We start from the raw sequence: 23041 nt of genomic DNA on the forward strand, positions 1-23041 counted from the left end.
AGCCTCTCGCGGGATCTGTGTGGTGACGCGGCAGCCAAGACGTGGAAGCTTGGGACTTCTCTTCCACTGCAACAGAATCTGGGGGGGTGGGCAGGGGTGGGTCAGGGGGACACTGGGAGTCGCAAGACCCTTCACCTTCACTGTGGGCTTGGCTCAGGGATGACTGCAGGCAGAGTCAACCCTTACAGCATCGTGTCCTCTGAGGAAGACGGGCTGAGGTTGACCACCATGCCAGGTATCAACGGCTTTGGCAATGGGAAAATCCACACCAGGAGGAAATGCAGGAACAGGTTTGTAAAGAAGAACGGTCAATGCAACGTGGAGTTCACCAACATGGATGACAAGCCGCAGAGGTACATTGCGGACATGTTCACCACGTGCGTTGACATCCGCTGGAGGTATATGCTCTTGCTCTTTTCCCTGGCATTTCTGGTGTCCTGGTTATTGTTTGGGCTGATTTTCTGGCTAATTGCACTCATTCACGGAGACCTAGAAAACCCGGGTGGAGACGATACCTTCAAGCCTTGTGTTCTGCAGGTCAATGGCTTTGTGGCTGCTTTTCTGTTCTCCATCGAGACCCAAACGACTATTGGTTATGGCTTCCGCTGCGTGACGGAGGAGTGCCCGCTCGCGGTCTTCATGGTGGTGGTTCAGTCCATCGTGGGGTGTATAATTGACTCTTTCATGATTGGTGCAATAATGGCAAAGATGGCCAGGCCCAAAAAACGGGCCCAGACATTACTTTTCAGCCATAATGCGGTAGTGGCAATGAGAGATGGAAAACTCTGCCTGATGTGGAGAGTTGGGAACCTCCGGAAAAGCCACATAGTAGAAGCCCACGTACGAGCTCAGCTAATTAAGCCCAGGATCACAGAAGAAGGGGAGTACATACCGCTCGACCAAATAGACATTGACGTGGGGTTTGATAAAGGCTTGGACCGTATCTTCTTGGTGTCTCCCATCACCATTCTCCACGAGATCAATGAAGACAGCCCCTTGTTTGGGATCAGCCGCCAGGACTTGGAGACAGATGACTTTGAGATTGTGGTCATCCTGGAGGGCATGGTAGAAGCCACCGCTATGACGACGCAAGCTCGGAGCTCCTACCTGGCCAGTGAGATCCTCTGGGGCCACCGCTTCGAGCCCGTCTTGTTCGAGGAGAAAAACCAGTACAAAGTAGACTATTCCCACTTCCACAAAACCTATGAGGTCCCGTCCACACCCCGCTGCAGCGCCAAGGACTTGGTGGAGAACAAATTCCTGCTGCCCAGCACCAACTCCTTCTGCTACGAGAACGAGCTGGCCTTCATGAGCCGTGATGAGGAAGAGGAAGACGACGACAGCCGGGGTTTGGAGGACCTAAGCCCGGACAACAGGCACGAGTTCGATAGGCTTCAAGCCACGATAGCGTTGGATCAGCGGTCGTACAGGAGGGAGTCGGAAATATGACTCTTGGTCCTTCCGTTGACTTTTCCGAGGGTATTTTTTTTTCCTCCTCTAATCTCTTCCCCTACAACCTGCTCAAATTATGCAGAACAATGCAAGTGCCATAGGAATGCTTGAGAAATTAGTATCCTTCATAGTTTTCAGTTTCATCGCAATAACCACTGAGCGGTCTGCAGGAGGGGACGGTGGCAGGTCACGGCGCGCCACTCATGCCCGGCGCCTGCGGTGAGGCCAACGGCTCAGGGGGGGCGGACGGACGGATGGACAGACGGATGGATGGACGGGTGGATGGATGGATGGATGGATGGATGGATGGATGGATGGATGGATGGAGGAGGGTCCGTGGGGCACAGGCAGGCGCTCGCCCTGTGCAGCCCCATGGGGCTTTGCTCTCCCTGTGGGGAAAACGCCAGCGTTTTCTTAGAGCTGAGCACTGCGAGATCCAAAAAGAGGAAATATCAGGAAACAAATCTTTCTCTCTCTGTTTTTTTTTTCCCTTTTATTTTTTAACTGAGCAGCAACAATAACAAAAAAATTGCTCCTTCCAGTAGGCAGTCTGGTTCAGTTGCACAAGAACAACACTTGAAATAACATGCAACATTAACGTACTTCTTTTTAATTTGGGAAAAAGGCGGGGAGGGAGGTGAGAGGGTTTTTAATTTTTTCACTGTACCGTTTGGGAGGCTGTTTACCAAAATAATAATAACAATAATAATAATAATAATAATAATATTAAATCTGAAAGAACTCATTCAGTATTTTTTAAAAATGAACAAGGGAATGAATAAGCCACCAGGGTCATTTGAAGGGGTGACTTGCTGGGCAGATGGAAGAGCTAGAAGTCAAGACTGCATCTGATTTTGGGGTGACTTTTTTGCCACTGGCATGGCTTCGTAGGCAGAAAAGAGACGTAAGTGGCTGGAGGTCCGTGGCAGTGAAAGCAAGTAGTGTAATTACTGGCAAAGGAGCTAATAAGGAAAAGCCGGACTGTGATGGAAAGAAGCATTGCAAACACAGCAATTAACTGATGTATGGAAATATTGAACTTCAGGGTGGAAATGGGGTCTGGGGTATCAGCTGCTGAAGTGCTGGGTCTCCCCAACATCTCCAATGGGGAATTCATAACTTTCACCACACCGTACCTAGTACAAGATAGCAAAAAGCACAAAAAGGAGAGCGGAAAGTCTCGAATTTGGCTGTTTTCCAAATTTTCCAACCGATTTGGTATTTTCTCCCTTGAAAATAACTTCAAACATGGAAATCCATGTGAACGTCACCTTGTTGGGTTGTGCTTCCTCTAGCACAGCAGCCGCCTCCTTGCCAGGCTGGGATTTATGAATTGCCCGTTCACCGGAGAGCCCTGTTTCAGAGGCAGATGCTTCTCTGAAAACAACAGATGCCAGTCAAGAAAACCACCCCGTCTGTGCTTCAGCCCATCCCCGTATCCCAGCCACAAGGTGGATTGTGCCTTAGAGATGCAAACTCATCCCGCGCCCCAGCCCTCCCCCACAGCACCCCGCTTGCATCCCCCCTCCAGGGCACTGTCCCCTTCTCCCTGCCCCCACGGCAGCACCCACATCCCACCATCCGCTCTGTTGTTGGCTGGCCTTGGTGTCACGCTGCTTTGGCTTCTGCTACGGCACGAGGCAAACCGCCCCATGCATGGGAAGCCTTTGCTTCTGCCCTGCTCCCTGCCTTCGCGCAGGGGGAAGGAGTCAGGAAGGAGCAGGTTGTGGGTCCCCCCAGCTGTGCTGCTCATTGGTGCTCTGGGAGCCAAAATCTGGCTCCCTGCTCTCCGTGGCTATGGGAAAGTCTTCGGTACCTATCGGCATCCCGCCCCTGGCGCTGGGCACGGAGCCCTGGCAGCACCTGGCCTTGGGAGAAGGGGTCGAGAGCATGGTCCCCGGCAGCGTTTTTGCTGTGAGGGGCTCCCGGTGCTTTTCTCCCTCCAAGCCCACATCGGGGAAGCCATATCCCACGGTTACAACTTGCTGTGGCATGTCCAGACATCGGTGGCAGAGGCAGGATTGGTCCTGTATCCCCATCTTTCTTGCAAAGGGCTCTGAGGAGCAGCTGTCCCGGTGCCCCCACCCCAGCCCTGTGCCCCTGAGCGTCGTGTCTCGCTGGCTGGCCATGGGACGGGGACCGGGACGTCATCCCCACAGGATTTCTTCCCACTCTGTTCCCACCAGAGTCTACCACCACCACCCCATGCTGCCTACCAAGGGGCTGCTCGATTTTTGGCTTCCCCTAAAAACCAGCCACTGGGAGAAAACACCCCCCGGGGCAGCACCGGGACGGAGCAGGTTTTGGCACCAAGTGCCCCAGACAAGTGTCCCCAACAGCAGGGACATGTAGGGACATGTCATTGAGCTCCGGCCACGACATTTGTGTTTCTAAGACAGTGAAGGTGGATGCTATCCCATCGCTGGTCCCTTTGCTCCCAGGGGGCGATGGTTTTTGCCACCCGCTTTTTGCCCCATAGCATCTGGGGGGGTGGGAAGGATGGGGGTGGGGCGGGAGGAGAGATTTTGCGTGCGCACTATTTTTTTCTTTTTTTTTTTTTAAATGCTTTTAAGTGGTTTTAGGTTCTTTTGAATAAATAATAATTATTACAAAAAAGGTGCACATCTTGCTGCTGTAGGGTTCTCAGAGGGTTAATTTCTTTATAAATATATATATATCACAGTAAATATTTGTATAAAAATGAAAGAGAAATAGAGATGTCTTTAAGTAAATTATTGCTTTTAAAGAAACTTCTATGATTGTACAGTGTTACCTGGGACAATAGAATAATATATACAGATGTATTTTTAAACTGCTGCATAGGCAGATGTGAACCGGGCTGGGGAGCATCCGCAGGTGGGGGGAGGGGTCGGACCCTTCCCAGCCCCCGTTCACCCACCCCCTTCCCTGAACCCCGCTAGTGAGGATCTAGCTCTGGCGAGTCGTCGTATATATACTGTATAGTCCTCGTCCTGGCCATGGACCATGCCGGTACATAGTGTATAAATATTATTTTTGCCTACCTGTGACTGCTCTGAGCTACTGGTCTTTTTTTCTATCGACAGGGAGCATTGGGAAGCTGCCTAGCAGTGGGTTTAACCACATGGATTGTCAAAGAAAGGCTGGGGGGGGGGGAGAAAAAAAGGTGAAAAAAGCCAAAAAATGGTGTTTGTTCGTCACTTGGGTTCCCCGGAGGGGCTGAAAAGGTGCAGGGCTGCTCTCGGGGTGCAGGTTTTGGTGTCGGTCACAGCAGGGATGGAGCGGGATCCCAGTGGGAAGGGTCTCGGAGCTGAGCAAGGGGACACGTCCCCTCCAGCGAGTAACTGCTGGCCATTTCCTCTGAGCTGAGGACACTCCATCCATGGAGTAACTCTGGTGTTATGCTTGATCCTTGGAGGATGGCAGGAGTCTGGGAAAGGAAAGAGACACTAATCCTCTTGGCCAGCATCCTGTAGGGATTGCCCCCGGCCAGGCTCAGTGCAGCCTCTGGCAGCACCCGCCACCCTGGCTGGGGACAGGGGACCAGACCCACGGCTGCTCCCGCTTGGCTTCACCCCAAAAAGATGTACTGACAGAAAGGAGCCGCATCCCTGTGCCCCAAAACCACCAGCTGGGAGTAGCATCCTCCGCCCCCGACAGACGCACGGTGTGTCCCCTCAGCCGGGCAGTGGGTCCCCGGGGCCGGGAGCCGTCGGGATGAGCCTTAGCTTCTCATAACCAAAATTAGTGCACTTAGTCTTTTAGGGCTGGGACAATCACTTAGCGCTTAACCTTTCGCGATTCGGTGCCTGCTTGACCTTCAAACCTTTTGTAGGAGATGAATTCAGAGCCACCTTTTCTATCTTTAATAAGGCAGAACAAATACATTTATTTTTAAACCCTCCTGCTCTTTCCTCTTGTGCTGACAACCAAAAGAGTCCCATGTGTGTGTGTGTGCGTGTGCGCGTGTCCCATTTCTTGCACGCCAAAACGAGTGTGTGGCAGCCCAGTCCAGTACTCCGGCCGCATCCTGCTCTCCCACCCCCCAATTCAGGAATGCTGCCGGGGGGGCTGGTGCAGGGCAGGATCTGGCCGTGTCATGGGCAGGGAGGGGACATGAGACGGTGCCCGACCCAATGCCACCCGTCACCTTGCTGAGCCCCGGCACCCGCCAGCTGTGCATATCTGTCCTGCTGCCCACTTTTTGGGGGCGCCATCCTTCCTCCATCCCCCTGCCCCCCAACACACCCTGGTGTTCCCCCAGGCTTGGCCCCACATGGTTTGGGGACCAAGACCTGGCACCAGTCCATACGGGCAGGTTGGCAACTGGGAACACTGGTTTCCCAGGGGTAAAATGCCGAGTCTGTTCACTGGAGCAATGGTGACGTGCAGCGATAAGAGAAGTTGATGGATGCAATGAAATTATCTGTACCTTTTCCACCTCTGGTGTTTCTCTGTCTCATTGCACATATATTTGAGATATATGTGACAATGTATATATATATTTGTAAAATGTATTTCAGATGACAAAACTGGCCAATTTTATGTTATTTTAAATATATTATATATATTATATATAAGAGTCTCCAAAAGATATAAATAGACTAGAGAAAATAATATAAATATGTAATAAATGTATTTTGATCTATTTAAAATATCTCGCCTCATGCTGTATATTTTAAAGATCATAAGGAAATGTCTGCCTGTAGCAAACTTCAAACATGGTTTCAAGTCTGTCAGTTGTCACACATATAATAAGTATGTGCAGCAAACTGAGTGCGGCTGGGGGCCAGCGGGATAACCCCAGATTTTTTTAGGAGCCTTTTAGCAAACATCCATCCTGCTGCCTCTAGGTAGGAGCAGAAACCCCACATCTGAGTTTTCCTTGTTATCCTGCAGGAGAGGATAATTTTTCCCCTCTGACAGGTCAGGGGCTGCAGGGATGCTCTGTGGGATGCATGGCTCTGCAGGGTAACCCCCTCCCCGCGCAGCCCCCTGCCTGGGTACCGCTCGCTCTGCTATGCTGCCCTGGTGGCCTTTCGCCAGGGGACCAGTCCGCAGCAGCCCAGCCACGCGGGGAGCCCGGAGATGGGAAACTGTGCCTAAAGCCCAGGCAGAAAGAGCTCAGTCATCCAAGACTGACCCAACAAATCTTCCCAGAGAGACCTTGGTCGCCCTTGGCCTCCACAAGGATCTATTTCCTACAGGCATGCCTCCTCCAGGGACCTCAGGGGACATCGCACCACGGCCAAGTGACAGTTTAACTGTCTTTAACGGTACGTCACGGCCGAAGGAAAGCAGAGCGAGGGTGTGGGATGCTATTTAAGGAGAGGGTAATGGCCCAGTGGACACAGAGCCCCTGGATTTTCCTCTTGGCTTTTGCACCTGGCTGCTGCAGCGGCTTGTGTGCTGAGATGACCTGGAGAAATTATTCATCATCGTTTCTCAGGCTGGTCACAGGGCAACCGGTGACTGATAGTTTCCATCCACCAGTGATGGTCAGTTGGGTCCCATCGGCTCCATTCCTTCCCCCATAAGGGAGTTTTTCACTCATTTAAAAAAAAAAATCACTGCCCGCTGCTCACTCCAATCACCCAAGATAGGAGCGGGACTAAGCACGATTTAAGAGTGCAGCCTGTTTAGTTTATCAAAGGGGGAGACTGAGAGGTGACTTGATTACAGCATTTGTCACGGGGAGAAGGCACTGGTATGAAGAGGTAACTTAATCTACCAGTGAAAGGCATAATAACTACCTCTTCCTGGAAGCTGAAGCTAGACAAATGAGTCTTGGAAATCAGGAGCGATCTTTTAATGATGATTAGCTATTAGAACCAGCCTGTGCCTCGTGATGCCTTTATATCTGGACCAGATGCTTTTCTGGAAGCTTTTCTCTTGCTGACGAGAGAAGAGCAGGAGTTTATTGGGGAAGGTAATGGCCTGTTACAGGCAGGTAGGAGGTGAGATGGGAAAAACCTCCCTGCTCTCCTCCAAAACATGGGCTGGATGTCAGAAAGGAAAATTCCAGGGAGGGCGCGGGGGATGCTCTTGCAGGGCCCTGCCAGCATTTCTCCTGGGGACAAGCACTGGCCTGTGCAGCAGCTTCCCGAAGTGCTTGTGCCTCCGCTCTCAGGGTTTGCTTTGCCATGCGGCAGTGACTTCTCAGGCAGCAGTTTGCACTACAAAGCCCGTTGCTTCATTTGTGGAAGCATTTAATGATTCAGGAGCCGGCAGCTCCCTGGGGACGGTTTCCACTGCCTCCAGAATTCCTCCTTCAGTGGCTGCTTTGCAGCAGAAATCCCCGGGGACCTGAGCTGACGCTGGCACCCAGGGAAATGTGCTGCCAGGAGGTTCAGTCCTTGCTTTAGTTCCACTCCGACCATCCTCGTCTTCGGGGGTCAGAGCTAAACTAATGGCTGCAGTGGTGGCCGGGGGCGGTGGGGATGGGAAGGCAGAGGCTGCCTCTGCAGGGGAAGGAGCTTGCTTACCGCGCACAGGCGTGACCGGGGTGCTTTCAGCAGGGATGCTAGCCCATGGCTGAGGTTGGGGCTGATTCTGAGCTGGCAACCTCCACTGCTAATCCTCAAGATGTCTTTAAATCTAAAACCCTCTCTGAACTCAGCATCACACTGGCCCTCACTGGCTGCCCTCCTGCCTGCTTCCCTTTGGCTTCAGGAGACCAGCGTGTACCTCTGTGCCCTTGCAGAGGGTTGTCCCCACCCCAAAAGCAGGGTGTCTTTTCATCAGCTCGGATGGGTTTGGCTCAAACACACCACCACCACCGAAATTTGGGTGGACCATTCCCTCTGGAGCAGGCAAAGAGCAGGCAGAGGGGCTGTAAGCTCTGGATTCCCACCAGGACAAAGCCGGCGTGGGCACGCATGCTGTGCTGCCTGTCCCGGCTGTGTGCCCCGGGGCAGGGCTTGCAGTGCCTCGCTGGCCAAACGTGGTGCCAGGCCAGTAGGGCACCGCGTTGGTCTGACTCCTGAATGGGTGCGGGTCGGTGCCAGGCAGAAAACATCCAAACCAAATCCCCGACGTTTCCTAATGAATCCTCCCCAGCTGTGCTAAGGCGAGGCACCACATCTCAGAGGGGTGGAGGCAGGAACTCTGCTCCAGCCCCACTGCAGATGCTGCTCCTCCATCCAGCCTGGATGCATCCTCTCTCCTGGCTGCTTCGAGAAGCTCAGACCCTACAAAACCCTCTGAATTTGTCCCCTTGCCCACCTGAATTGCCCCAGTGCCATTCCGGGTGGCCGGGAGCAGCTCAGGCACCGCAGGGTGATACCCAGGGATGCTCAGTTGTCTCCAGGGGTAACCATAGTAACGAAGCAGCATCTCTACTCTCCTGCTGGCAATTTGCTTTTTCATCCTGCATTAAGGTGGACCCTCTCTGATTCCTTTCTCCCCCCCACCTGCCCTGAGTGGCAATGTGAAAAGCTCTCCCACTGAGGTGCCAGCTCTCTGGCTCCTCGTGCCACATCCCAGCCCATCCCACGCCCAGTTTCATGCCGCTGTATAACGGGATACTGCCAGGGAACCAGCCCCCAGCACCCTGCAGGAGACTGGGAAGGCAGCAGCTAGAGTTTCTCCTTAACACAGATTTGTAAGTGTGAGTGGGACAAAATTAGGGGTTTCCTTACACTTGTTGTTAAAAGGTCACTGTTAAGGTTAAAAGCCTTAAATACTTTTTTTTTTTTAATTGTAAGATACCTCTATTAGTACTAACATGCTGGCTTATTAATATGGATTGAATTTTTCAGCGCTGAATGTAATTATCACCCGTTAAGTACTTTGTTCACCTTTCACATTTCTCCCAGCTCGGGGAAGGCAAACACATGAGTCAGCATCCCTTTTTCTGTCAGTTTTAGGCAGTTTTGGTGACAAGCCGTCATGAATCAGCACAACACTGCAAAGTTCAGGTCGCAAATACTCGCCACGATGCTGCTCCTGGAGAAAACCAGTGATTTAAAGGAGGCGAAGGAAACCCCCATCCTGACCCTGGGCTTTGGGGAAAAACCTCAGGTGAACAAATTTAGAGTCAAACTGGTGGCGCTGCTTTAAGGGAAGAGGCACAGAAGGGTTTCCAGTGGGATATCAGGATGGAGAGGGAAGAGGAGACATGTCTGAACTGGCAGACCAACACCCCTTCCCCAGCCAGTGGATGCTTTGCCACCTCTTCCCCTGCAGCTGGCACATTTATTCTGGCAATACCTCATTAGTGTGTAATTAAGCCTTCCACTCTTTGCCAGCACCACCTGATGACCCCAAGCATCTCGCCTGTCCCCCAGGCTGGGGTGTTTCTCGCTGTCCCCTTCCAGGCTCCGGGCTGACTGGCTGCAGCACCCACGCAGGGTGTGGGCAGGTGTGCCGGGCACCCTGGAATGGCATTGGCAGGGGGTAACCCCAAAAGCCTGTTATGTGGGGGCTGGCATCCCCGCCTGGTGGGCTTGCTGTCCGTTTGGGTTCGTGGCTGACTCAGCCCCAGATGGTTGCTGCAAGTGCTTATATAACAGCATGTTTTGGTGGGGGCCGGGGACGCGGTGCGCGGCGAGGAGGTGGGCGCGGGGGCGAGGGAGGGAACAGAGCTAAAGATAAGCCTGGCAGCTCTGACAGTGCTTTGCCAGGCCCCGCAGGAGCTGGCAGGGGAAAGGCTGCCAGGGATCGGGCACCCAGCTCGCAGCCACCGCAGCCGCAGGGCTTGCCGTGGTGTGTGGCCACGGAGAAACAGCTTCGCGTCCCGCTACCGGCAGCTGCATCCTCCCACCAGTACCCATCGGGTACCACCGGCACTCAGCCACAGCTCGCCCTTTCCAGGTTCACCTTCCTGCAGCCTCTGTGCTGCCTCTCACAGGTAGCCCCCAAACCACCCCAGCTCCCTAAAACACTTCACCCCTGCCAGCCCCCCCGGTGTTTCATGACCTGGGTGCAGCTGGAAAGCGAGTTTGCCTGGCTGCAGGACTGAACCGGGCAGCACAGAGCCTCCCCACATCCTTCACCCCCATCGCTCCCTCCCTCCCGCACCCTCTGCTTTGCTGGTGACTGCCAACCAGTGCGGCAATTGGAACAGAAAACCGATGTTATTTCTCTTAAAGGGATGTTTTGGTTGACCTTTGACCTCTGTAGAAGTCTTCCTCTTTTGCTCAGTTTACGAATTCAATGTAAACACAAAGATGACCCTTGTTTTATGGGAGTTTTATTTTAATGCTCTGGAGATTTGCTAAATAAAACTGATTCTAATATGAGGGATGTGCTGGGTGTGATGGCTTTTCTCAGGTGGGGCAACTGGGGGGGTTGGGCCAGGTAATTAATAACTTGAGACCCTGCTCCATGCCTGGGTGGGTGCTGCACGTCCCTCAGCACCACAGTTATCCATGAACCCCCAGGATGGCTTTTATTTGGCTGGAGCTGCCCTCCAGAGGAGCCTGCCCCAACCCAAGGGGGCTGAACCTGGATTTCATCCCCAAGCCCCTTCTGTGCCTTGCATCAGGCCAAGCACGCAGGTACGGGGGCAACCCCAAGGAGCCTCGGAGGCTGCTGGCAAGCCCTGGAGCAAGGCAGGTCCCTGCGCCCCTGAAGGTTCCTGGATGGCAGAGGAACCCTGCTGCAGGAGGGATGGAGAAGGTCACCGACCATGGCCCGGCCAGCGAGACCTTCTCCGCCGAGCGCTCCATACGGCATCGCCCTAGTGATGCTGGCTGTGGGGGCGATGGCAAGAACAGGCAGTCGGTGCCGGCAGGAGGAGCGCTGCGGGCTGCTAACAGCACTCAGATGGTAGGGGGAAGTCCGCAGCTCCTGATAATTAGGAGAAAGACTAAATAAATCCCTTTGAAAAAGACAATGTTGGGGGCGGGGAGGTGGGGGGAAGAAGCTTGGGCCTGGGCTCCTGCCAGCGATGGATTTGCAGAGTGCTGCCGCCCACGCTGGCTGGGAGCAGAGAGGGGTATCGTCCCTGCAAGGTCGGGGTGGCGAGGTGGCGGTGGCAGTGGTGACAGTCAGCACAAGGAGGGCTAACAGTGGCCATGGTGGTGGCAGCAGTGTCGGGTGGTTGCCAGCCCAGCGGTGGGTGTCTGGGTGCCCCCTCCCATACAGGTCTCTGCAAGCGCCCCCCCCCCCCCCCCCCCCCCGCCCCGCCTCAGGTCTCCATCCCACATCCCTTGGCACAGAGAGGACTGGGATTTATGGGGAGCGTGAATCTGGGGATTACGCTGCCAGAGTCTGACCAGCCAAAAATTGTTAAAAATCAGAATATCCGTAGCTGAAATCCAGCTTAAAAGTCAAACCAATCATCCAAACCATCTGCCTCGCCATTGAAGATAATACTACTTTTATTGTTTCCATAAGCTGCTAAGCAGCTTTTCGGCAAGAAAAAGCCTCTCTGCTGGGACATCGGCTGTGGTGGGACGGCACGGTGGCCTGCCCGGCAGCAGCCAGGCTCTGCTGGCACAGGGAAGCAGGGCACGATGCAGTAACACGGAGGGTGCGGTGCAGGGACTGGTGCTGGGTTTATTGCATTGCTGCATGCTACAGCGGGGATAACCGCTCGTGGCCACCTGCCATCGCCTCCCCTGGGAAACCTGCTGATGGAGAAGGGGCTGCAGTACCAGCCCTCCTCCAAGACATCCCAAAACTTTTCTGGAGGCTCTGGCAGCCACGGGTAATGTGTGACAGTCTGTAACAGGAGCTGTCCTTGCTGCTGCCCACCTGACCTTCTCCCAGAGGTATTATTAGCAGCCAGCCTGAGCCACGAGCTTTCCATCTGCAAGCCCTCCCCGGCTGTGGGCCAGGGAGAGGAGCTGTGCATGATACTCCCCATTTCCCCATGGACATGCACCACGCTGAAGGCTTCGAGCCACTCTCCAAAGTCTGCTCACCGATACCTGGAAGATGTCGGTGTACAGCAGAGAGACCAGCCTGTCCTGCCTCTTCTAGACCCTCCCTGTACCGTCCCCCTGAAGCAGCTGCCGTGCAGTTCACCCTCTCCCAAACCACCATCCCACTCCCAGGACCTCACTCTAGCAGCTTCCAAGGTGATAGAAGCTGATGTCTCTATTCCCATCTCTGGCTTCTCCAGGTGACAAAAGCATCACCCATCATGCCCCTGACTGATACTTTCCTGACACATAAACATCCATTTGGCCCACGGATTTCAAAGCAGGACAGGTAAGGGTATGACAAAGGCTAAGACATGTTATTTGCCCGAGCCTGAGAGAGCAGGACACGTGCTCGGGTTGGAGATGTGTCTGGGGTGAAAATTCACTCTTGCCTGTGAGTTTGTATCAATGCGGTACGAGCACAAGCACTTGTTAATGAAATTGCCCTGGAGTCACTTACATAAGACATTCGTGCTGGCATCTGGGTGCTCCTCCTGGCTTTGCTCAGGATGAGTTTGCTTGGAGAGATTATCATCCAATGGGAAGACACACCTGAACCAAAACTGAGTTGTCCTCGTATGGAAATAAAGAAGGAGAAAGAGCTGTTAGATCAGCAACCAGCAAGATAACAGGAAACTGTGCTTTTAAAGATCACCCAGCTTTTACTTTGTCTTATTTCAAGTGCCTGGCAGCGAGCTGGCCCTGCTTTTCCCCTGGGAGTGGCGGAGTCTGGCGTGGGGTTTGCTCCCTCCACCGCAGAGCCCCAGCTCCCAGAGCCCTGTGGTTTGCAGAGGCACCACTGCCACCTGGAAAGCGGCTTGGCAGCTGGCACAGACCATTTCACTCCAGCTCAGCAGAACAACTCGGGGACCATGGTATCCCCTGGCTGCCCCGTGTCCCTGGCAAGGCTGCCTCTGATTTTGTTCCTCCTCTTGAGGATGTTCCTGGCTTCTCGGCTCCTCTGCAGCACCTGACCGTGGCTCAGTACTGGCTCCAGGGATGATCCTATCCCGCCCTGCTGCGAAGTATCTGCCCCAGGGCTCACCTGGGGGACCTGGCTTGCAGCCATCAAAGCCACATCACGGACTTTTAATTAGGGAGAGCTGCAATTAGTGGAACATGAGCAGAGTGAGAGGAGAAGCCCTGGCCTGTCAGCCTTGGCTGCTTCACACTGTTAATCTACAAGGTCTCTGATGCTTTCCCTAATTAGCCCAGAAAGATGCGCTGCCTCGACCATGTGCCCCAGTCTAGCAACTGGGGTGTGTGTTGGACCCCTGGTACGATTCCTACCTGGATACACCTCACATGCAACTCAGCCAGCTCCTGTGGGCTAAATGTCCACAGAATTTCACTCAGCAGAGCAGCCTGGTAATCTTCCCCGCAGGAAGACTGATGGGGTGATATCCACAATTTTGCGTCTGTGTGCGTGTTTGTGTCCCTCCTCCACACAGCGATGTAAGGGTTACGCCGAGTGTGCAGAAGAGGATGGTACTTTGTGCCTGCACCCCTTCCACTGGGTGCTTCCAGTCCTGTGGATGAACACAAGCTCTTGGATCTCAACATCAGAGATATCCAAACACCGTGATCCAGGGAATCGCAGCTGGGAGGCACCAGCAGGGTCAGTGCCTTGGAGCTGTGTTAGACTCAACGCAACTGTTGCCAGAGGGGTCCATAGATTTCCATATGCCACAAGCCATAAAGCGTACCCTGGAGACCCAGCATCAACATAAATCATCTGTTGTACACATGACAACAAGCCACAGGAACCACAGGGAGCAGCAGGCGAGGCCGGGATTGTCACCGTGTCCCTGCTGCACATGAGAACTCAGTCATGAGTTCCTGACGTGGGAGCGGGTACCGCTGCCTCCTGCTCAGCGAGGACAGTGCTGGGCTGGCAGAGGGAGCTGCTCCCACGCTGTCCATCCTCATCCTCCTGCTGCAAGAGGGATTTACTGCTCTGAGCGGCATAGAGCAGGTCCTTGACCGACAGTGCTGTGCCTGGGCTGCACATCCCACCGGTGCCATTTCCGAGATGCTGGCAAGCATCCCCTCAAGAGGAAAGAAGCTCAGCCAAGCCTGAAATGACCTGCTGGGGCAGGGTAGGCTCCTTCCACTCTCACATCATGTGCTGGGATTTATATAAAAGGGGATTCTTTGCAGGATGGCCTGACCCACAGAGGGTGACGTTCACAGTGTGCTGCTCACAGACCGCAGCTTGAATAGTCCTGGGCTCAGGGTGAGCCCCAGCCTCTGCCACAAAGCACTGGGCTCCCTTTGAGGTCAGCCTGCACCCGTGCATCGAGTCACAGGATAGGGCTCTGGGCCACTCATGCACATCAAGTGATGCTACACATGCCTTTAGCACTGCCTGGACCCCCAGCTGTGGGCACAGCACCCTGGTCCCTCTCCTCTGCCCACAACTGAAAAATTAAGGTCTCATTCCTCATGTCCCCATGGTGCCACTCGCTGAACAAACCCCCGGCCCTCCTCATACCCCGTCTTCCCAGACCCCGGTGCAGCTCTGACCCCACTCCAGCGCAGAAGCCTGTGAGCTTTCTCCAGCCATGGCTGCTCCTGTGCACACCCCAATCTTTGATTAACTCCAGGCTACTCTCTCTTCACAGCCCCCTGGGAAATAAAAGCCTCCAGTGATGCAGATTGTTTCCAGCTGATGGAGAAAGCAGGGGGTGAACCTGCCAGCAGTGGCCACAGTTGCCTCTGAGAAGGGGCTGGGGATGGAGCCAGGATGGTTTCCTCTGCGCAAGGTGTCCCTGTGTCCATGGATGCTGGCATGTGTCCCTGAACCCCTGCAGGTACCTTCACATCGCTTCTGGAGACCTAAGCCCAAGCTGTACTGCTGGGGCATGTTTTGACTTAGAGCATTGCAGATGCCGCAGCCTGAGGTTGGCTCCTTGCTGGAGCTGCTTCACTGGGTCCTTTTGGAAGAAGATATTTGGGGGTCAGGGGGAAGCGGGATCGAAAACTCCCTGGTCAGGACCATGACCAGGCTGGGACTGGTTCACCCTACAGACGGCTCTGATCCAGGCTTTGAACACATCGCAATCCAGCACTGGTGTGACCTGGATTATGGGATGATGTATAGCAAAGGTTGGGAGGTTCAGCTCTGCATGGCTTGGATGCTAGCCCGGTCTGCACGGCACAGCTGACCACCGCACACTGGGAATGTACCGTATGCCCATGGCACCGAGAGAGAGCAAAGGGGAAATACCCAAGCCCAGCATCCCCCAGCCTGAGCAGGACCATAAACCCAGCTTGTGCTCCAGGCCCCTGCATCGTGGTACATTCTGGAGCCACTGAGAAGCTCAGATTTGATGTGTCCCAGGGACCCCCAGGACTTATTGTTGTGGCCAAGACTGCTGAGATTTGGCTACCTTGCCAAACTAGCCATCTCAAAGGTTACCTCAGCCACATCAGCCAGGCTGACTGCTCTTCTGGGACACCATGGGGGCACTGGGAATGAACTGGGTTCTCGGCCACTGTTCAAGCACAATGCAGTATGGAAACCATATAGAAAGGAGGCAAGCTCAGAGCTGGACACATAGCACTGGTCCTTGGGAAAGGATCTGCCAGTCTTTTGTGTGTTTCCTTGGTCACCTCCCTTAAAGCGCATGGCTCGATTCCATCAGAAACTAATTTCCAGGTCCTAATACCAGTGCCAAAGCACAGTCGCTGGTTTTGATTCCCCAGACTGCACTGCAAAGCTATAAGCCAGGTCAAATGGGAGCACCAGTGGTCCCCGCACTGTGAGAGAGCATCCCTTCTCCCAGGAGCTGGTCACCAGCGTGGGCTGAGCCAAGAGCAGAGGATCCAGCAACACAAACGCAGCCACTCCGCCTGCCGAGCCCCGCTCCATCATCCCTGTCTGCTCGTTACTCCCACAGACGTGCACACACAGCGGCAGGACAGGCCATGCCAAGCGCTCCTCGGGCACCATCACCTGATCTCCGCAACCCGCTCCAAGCCCGGACAAAAATAAATCCGGGAGTGCTGCAGTGGGGCCGCTCTGGCAAGGCGGGCCAGGCTGAGCCCGTTGTTCCAGTGATAATGCTTGTTCCAGTGACTGATCGGGGAGAAATGCAGATATTCCCCTCGAACCTCTCCAGTCTCCTGCTGCAGAGAAACTGTGGCTCAGCGTCCGGGAGCGGGTAGAAGCATTTGGTGCCGAGCAGAAAAGGACATGGTTTTTCCCCACCATGTGAATCTTCTTGTTGATAAAAGGTTCCTTCCTTGTGGGCGAGGCTAAAGTTTCCACAGGCAATAATTTTTCCTTGGAAGTTTTTATTTGCTTAAGTGGAAAGGCAAAAAATCTCTCACCTCATATGCTGAAAGTCTGAAGCTCTGTCTCCCCCCCTGTTCCGGCAGGGCACATCACCCCTGCTGTGCAGCATCCTTTTACTACACAAAATTGGCACCTCCTTGCAGTTACCAAGGTGTTTCCAACCATGTAAAGAAATACCCATGGAAAAGCGTGCTGAGGCCCTCCAAACTCATTTCAGTTGTGGCCGAAGTCAGTGTTTGGTCACAAGGGTACGAAGTCACAGTAGCTGTGGCTTTGGCAGGACAGAGCCAGAGCTGTGTGGTGACCGAGGGGACACCACAGAGTCCCATTGCAATGAGGGCTGGGGGAGGACCAGCAACTTAGGGTCATCTCACCCATGACACACCTGACACAAGCCAGCCCTGCAGGGGGGGATACACCAGTACCTGCTCGGCTTTCACATTGCCTTGAGGGGCTGTAAAGTTGCCGTCAGATCCTTGATTTCTCCTGTGATGCAGAAATACTGCAAAGACTCTGCTCCAGAGGATCTTCACCAGCAGCCTGGCTGAACGCAGGACATGCCCCAACCCTACACAAAAAGCCCCATGAAGGCTTTGCTGCAGGAGCCTCCTACCAGCAGAATGGAGATGTGGGCATCAGCCGCACCTCCTCATGCTCCAGGTTGCCAAGTGGCTTCCAGGGCCCCTGCTCTGAGCAGGAGGCATCAGTCCCTCACATGCACAGTCCATCCAAACAGCCCAGCGTGCTCACAGCCTGGCACGGGGATAAAACAGGAAAAAAAGCCAGATCTGAGCAGGAACCTAAGAGAGAAGGCTGCAGCAATATGGTCCTGGAGAAAGCAAGAGCACAACCCCTTGGCTTCCCTTCCCTGCTGCTGCCATTGCTTTCCAGCCTGCCCCAAGCTCTCGGCTTTGCAAAGAGCTCCTGGTGTTTGCTGGGCCACAGCCCCATCTGCATCACATGAGCAACAGCCCAAACTCTGGTGCACCCACCAAAAAGCCTCCTGCCTCCCAGCAGCGTGCCAGGGAAATCACAAGGCACCAGGGTAAGCAGCTCTCCTTGTCCCAGCGCAGTCCTGGGACAAAAACTCTGCCTGCCTCCATCGTGCTGGCATGTTGTCCCTCTCCTCCAAGCCTGACTTCACTCACCCCCTCTCCCCAGGCCATACCTGGTTCTTCTTCTGAAGGCGTCATGACTTCACTGTCTATTTTTATCCAGCCCACTGCTAAGTAAAAGCAGAGTTGACACTGGCTTTTGTAAAAAAAAAAAAAAAAAAAAGAAAAAAAAAAAGAAAAGAAAAAGCATTTTTCTTATTGTGTGGGAAAAGATCCATGGGTTGGGTTTTCTTTTTCTTCCCCCTTAACTTGGAGATCTCCCAAAGCAAACAAGTGCTGTTAACTGGAAAATAGGATGATTCACCAGTCCCCTGGGCAGATGGTACCCGGGTCCTCTATTCTCCAGCTCCTGGCAAGGGAAAATGCCCCATATAAAACTTAAAATAAATAGATGATCCTGTATCCAACACGGGATCTGTTTTGCAAAGCCAGTGTGTCTTCAGTGACCTCCTGCATGTGCCCAGACCACTCGGTTCATTCCATCTTGGTGTCCTGCACCAGAGGGGCCATTTGGGATGTGCAGGGGCACGGGAGGTTTCCAAAGGCTGCAGCCTGCCCGTGGTTGCTGGACGCCGAGCAGTGTGCTGGGCTACATCCGTGAGCAAAGGGATGGAGCAGCCTTGAGCCACCCCAGGAGCTGCAGCAGAGCTGTTGCTGCATGACAAGGTGTCTCCTCCTCCATGGAGCATCTGCTACGCAATGCCCTTGCTCTGGGGTGGTGATAAGATGCTGACATACAGAGAAGCTGGCCAGGAGATCCCTGTGGGTGAACACACAGCAGCACCAGAGAAACGAAGCAACATTTATCTTCCCTGCAGCCTCTGACATGTGCCACAGGGAGATCATTTTCTTCACGGTGCAACTCAAATCCCATCTGGATAGTGCAGGAATCTGCCATCCTTTCCAGAGACAGAGAAGGCCTGTTTTCAACTGCCCCCAAATCCTCCCTCCCATGGGCAATGGGACCACTCAAGCTCATTCTTCCTCATTAAGTTCCCCTTACAGACACCCAAGCTCTGGCCCTGCAAGGTGGCCTCATCTCAGGGGCATCCAAGCCAGCGATGCAGCAAAGCGGAGGATCCCGAGGGGTGCTGGGGCATCACAACCCCTGAAGCACATCTCACAGGGGAAGTGCTGTCCATCACCAGTCTGGTGAAGGAGCTGTGACGATGATGGTGCTGGAGAAGACTGGGATGAAAACAGGAGCTGGGTGGGTCTTGGGGTGACCCGGGAGTGAACTGTTCCCTGTTGAGGTGCTGGTTCCTGGCCATCAGGAGCAGGACTGCATTCGGTGTCTGCCTTCTCCTGCCTGGGACATTACAACAGCAGAGGAGCCCAAAGCACAGGCTGAGAGGCCAAATTCCCAGCACTTTAATATTCCCCCTTGGAAGCTTTTTGGCTGCTGGCGGCCTGGGTTATTTCTGGCTGTGCTCAGCAGGAGTGTTTGTCTCTTGCTTCGTAGCAGGGCAGGGATGAACAAAGAGCTCAGCTCTCTGCCTCTTCGGCGGGGACAGTCCCGCTGCCCTGGCAGCACCAACATGAGCTGTGCGCTCGCTCCCTGCTCTCCAGGCCAGAGAGGAGCTCCCCAGAGCTCACGAACTGCTCCCTGCATGAGCCACAAACACATGAAATTGTCTTCCTTCCTCTCACCTGTAAATTAGACCTTTTCAGCCCAAGGTCCTCGCAACAGGTCCTGTCCCACTCCCTGGTCTTTCTCCTGCATCGCTGTGGGAGGCAGATCAGAGACGCTGGGTTGCAGGAATGCTTCAGCTCCTAGGAGGGCTCTTGGGATAGAAAGAACAAGGTTTCTTAAGCCAAAGATAAGCCTCAAAATAAGTGACAGCCAATTGCAGTCTCACCTCCTTGCCCACATTGCCACAGCTGCTCTGGGCATTTTTATCAGCTTTGCCCTCCTCCTGTTGCCTTTGTATTTTATTCAGATGCACCCACTCATCCCCTTCACGCCTTGGGGTGGGCAGCAACCTGCTGCCTCCATACCCAGTCCTCCACCTCTGCCCAACAACGAGGCTGTGACAGCCACAGGTCACCTCTGGGCATGCCTGGAGAGGGATTAGGAGGAACAATCCTATTTTTCATGCCAAATATCTTGAATAAATTGTGCTGCTACAGGTTTAGAAAGAGGAATACAGCCAGCACCCAGGAGTTCTGGCTTGGCTACGATGTGGGCACCCTGGGGGCAGGAGGTGTTAGGGTGTGGGGCTGAGGAATGGGTTTAGGGCTACGATTGCTCCTCTGAATGCCCCCCCTGCTCCCAGCGAGGGGGCTGGGAAGTGCTGCCTCTGCAGAAGGCTCTGATTTTGCACAGAGATGTCCAACAGAGCCAGGCTTGGCCTGGAAGGGTTAAACCCACCCAATCCACCCAGCAGACTGGTCCCATTCCCTCCCCAGCGCCCAGCGGTGTGGTGCTCAGCTGCAGCAGCAGGAAGGGGGTTGTAGCCCCTGCTCTCCACCCCACCCCCCCCAGCTGCCCTGCCTGCTCCTCCTGGCCAGCTGAACAAGCACCCAGCGCAGGGGATCGTTGCTTCGTGGTCCTGGGGGCAGAGTGGTGGTGGGAAAGGCACTGGGTGAGGGAGGCGGGGGCGAGAGATGCAGTAGTGACCTTAGCCCTGGCATCTGGAGCGGGGTGGGTGGCTGGGGACGAGGTGGGTGGTCTCTAGTCCACTGGAAAGGGCAGAGATGTCCACTCTGAGCCTCCCTGCGTGGGGAGCTGGCAGAAACACAAGCATCCCAGGGCTGGGATTTGGGACTGCCAGGATTCCCTCTGGCCACAAACTTTTCCTGGCCTGGCTGCAGCTCAGAGCACAGTGATCTGGCACCCCAGATCCCAAACTACCCCACAGCTCACTGCAAACTCAGCCACAGGGATGCCTCGCTTGGATCTAGTCCCCAGCTGAACCACAGCAACCTGGTAGACACCAGTTAACACCTTTCCAGAGGGCTCAAGGCAGCTGGAGGACCCCTTTGGTCATACCCCATCCAGGGCATGGTGGCAGTTCCCACGGACAGTGGGGACAGGGAGCCTCTGTGATGGTGAATGCTGGGGTGGGAAGGCTGCATCTCCTGTGCAGCGGGGTCAGTATGGCATCAGGCAGCCCCAGGCACCCACACACAGCTGTGATCCCCCATGGGAGCTGCTCCTTTGGCCTTTCCTCTCCCAGACCTGGCTCAGAGGGAAGGGGAGGACAGAACAGCCCATTTTAGCCCGAGCTCCCAGTGCAGACACACCTGGAAGAGAACATTGCTGCCACGGGCTTCTCACAGGCCAGGATCTTCTCCCTATAATAGCCCTGCAAGTCTAAAATGGGGTCCAGCACCAAGTGGTGCCAGGAGACATGGGCACTGTCCTCATGTCCCCACTCCACCACACCTCCTGCCTCTGCCATCAGCTGCTGCTTTCCATGGAAATTTGCTGGTTTTCCCCTGATAACAGATCCTGCCCCATGCTGGAACTGGAGTTCCCCTGCAGCTCTCCAGCCTCCCACCATCAATTTATCTCCCAGACTTAATGTCACAAGTGCATCATGGAAAATACTATTGATCCAGCAAGGTGGTGACTTAATTTGAGGGCTCTAACGAGGCAGTGATTTAACCTTATTACACAAAGGTAAGTAGAGCTGTTGGGTGCCCTGTGCTGTTGTCCAGCTCCTCATGTGGGAAGGTGCTTCCAAGGAGACAGAGTTAGGGAAGGGCTGGGGTGGTTGTGTCCAGAGCTGAGTCAGCACCTCGTTGTGCTGGAGGGCCCAGGCTTTTGATTGTGCTCAAAGTCACAGGGGACTTCTGATTCAGCATGATCCTCTGCGCTGCGTCTCCCAGCATTGCTCTCTCTAGTGCTTCCCTCCATCTCCTGGCTTCTTCCCCTCCACGCACTTCTAGGAAGCCTCGTAGCATCCAGTTAATGTACTGTTACAAAACAGCACGTCCTGGCTTCACAAAAGGGTAGAAAACCCAGCAGAGAGCACCCATAAGGAGACTTCCAGCCTGCCACCAACTCATTTTACATCCCTGATGAAGTCCTTTAACTCGATTTCCCTGTTAATGTATCACACTAACATGATCATCCCTTAACTCAGATGTTTATTTGCCCTCTCTTCCTTCAGGCCATACAGCCTAGCTGTTTGGACACCTCCTTCAGGTCTCCAGAGAATTTGGAACACGGCCAGGACAGAACCGGCCCTCCCCAGAACTAAAGCCCTGCTGTGGGATGGAGCCAAGAGCCCCAGCTGTGCCCAAAAGCAGCCAGGAGGGCAATGGGGCAGCTGAGCACCAGCTGAGATGCTCCTCACTTGTGAGCAGCCAGGCAGCAGGGAGTACAATGAGGGAAGCTCCAGCTTTTACTGACCCACGGGCTGGGGAACACATTCTCTGTGGCCTGGGACAGCTCACACTCACACCAGCAGCTCAGTTCTACAAATCATCAGGGTGATGGCTTTATTTCTGAGTCCTCTCCTTGCTGACAGCAGTGATTTTTCCAACCACCCTGACCACAAGCTTGCAATATCAGTTTCTACCACTCTGAGCCCAACAGAGCCCTGATCTTTCCTGGACTCCTGAGACACCACCACCATCCTCTGCTCCCTCCAGAAGCATTTCCTCTCCTCAGCTGGAAGCAGGTGCAGGCTCCTGATAACTCTTCTTTCTGTCCACAAAGGAAACAGGGCGTGAGAACCATCCTGTACACACACAGGGCAACAGCCCTGCTCCCACTGAACTCAGACTTGCAGATGACTCTCCCCTGCTCTCTGCCAGGCCTGGGAAAGTAAGGCTGTGGATAGAAAACAAATGTTTCAATCTCCCTAAGCCAACGATCCCATCGATGTCTCAGCACAACCTAACAACAAGGATCTCCACCTCCTCGCAGCTGGTGGAGGCAGGACACAAGCACATGTTGGTATGACTGTCCCTGCCTCCAGCACCGTTGCTGCCAGCTAGAAGAGGGTCTCGGCACATGGAGACCAGGCTATTGCACCCACCGCTCATGGCAGGTGCTGGTATCTCTAGAGCATTGCAGAGCTATATTGTCCTATGAGTTCTTGCTGTAACGAACCTCAGCACCATGTGAAGGTACTGTCTTAATTGTCTCAGGAGCAGGTGGCTGGAAACAACATCCTGAGGTTCATACACTTTTCCCAGCTGTGAGAGAGCTCTTCCTGGCTCTCCTGCTCCAGGAGATCTGGGCAGTGAATATGGATCCCCATAGAGAAGTGAGGCATACAGCTGGCAGCCAGGTGTGAGGCAAAATATCCCATCCAAAAACAAAACAAAAAACTCAATACCACATCAGAAAAACTCCTGGAAATGGGGAA

General features: G+C 54.1%; 2 protein-coding genes across 21 annotated transcripts in view; one reads left to right on the forward strand and one right to left on the reverse strand.

Moving 5' to 3' along the window:
* The window catches only part of KCNJ12 (potassium inwardly rectifying channel subfamily J member 12), a 62757-nt gene that overhangs the window by 33855 nt on the left and 5861 nt on the right, over positions 1-23041 (forward strand). For both annotated transcript variants that reach the window (XM_080383900.1, XM_080383901.1), the window contains exon 2: positions 1-23041. This exon is cut by the window's right edge and continues 5861 nt beyond it. In XM_080383900.1, coding sequence (XP_080240026.1) covers positions 160-1449 — 1290 coding nt within the window. In that variant the 5' untranslated portion in view covers positions 1-159 and the 3' untranslated portion in view covers positions 1450-23041.
* LOC308062427 (uncharacterized protein) overlaps positions 11088-23041 on the reverse strand; it is a 50805-nt gene continuing 38851 nt past the window's right edge. For 15 of the 19 annotated variants that reach the window (XR_013927563.1, XR_013927564.1, XR_013927565.1 and 12 more), the window contains 2 exons: positions 12763-23041; positions 11088-11223 (listed from right to left, as the gene is read on the reverse strand). The exon at positions 12763-23041 is cut by the window's right edge. The gene's annotated coding sequence lies outside the window, so the exon portion shown is untranslated. The remainder of the gene's footprint in view (positions 11224-12762) is intronic. The other 4 variants (XR_013927579.1, XR_013927580.1, XR_013927581.1 and 1 more) reach the window with 4 other exon arrangements.

The sequence above is a fragment of the Falco punctatus genome, assembly GCF_963210335.1.
Source record: "Falco punctatus genome assembly, chromosome: 4".
NCBI classification, from domain to species: Eukaryota; Metazoa; Chordata; class Aves; order Falconiformes; family Falconidae; genus Falco; species Falco punctatus.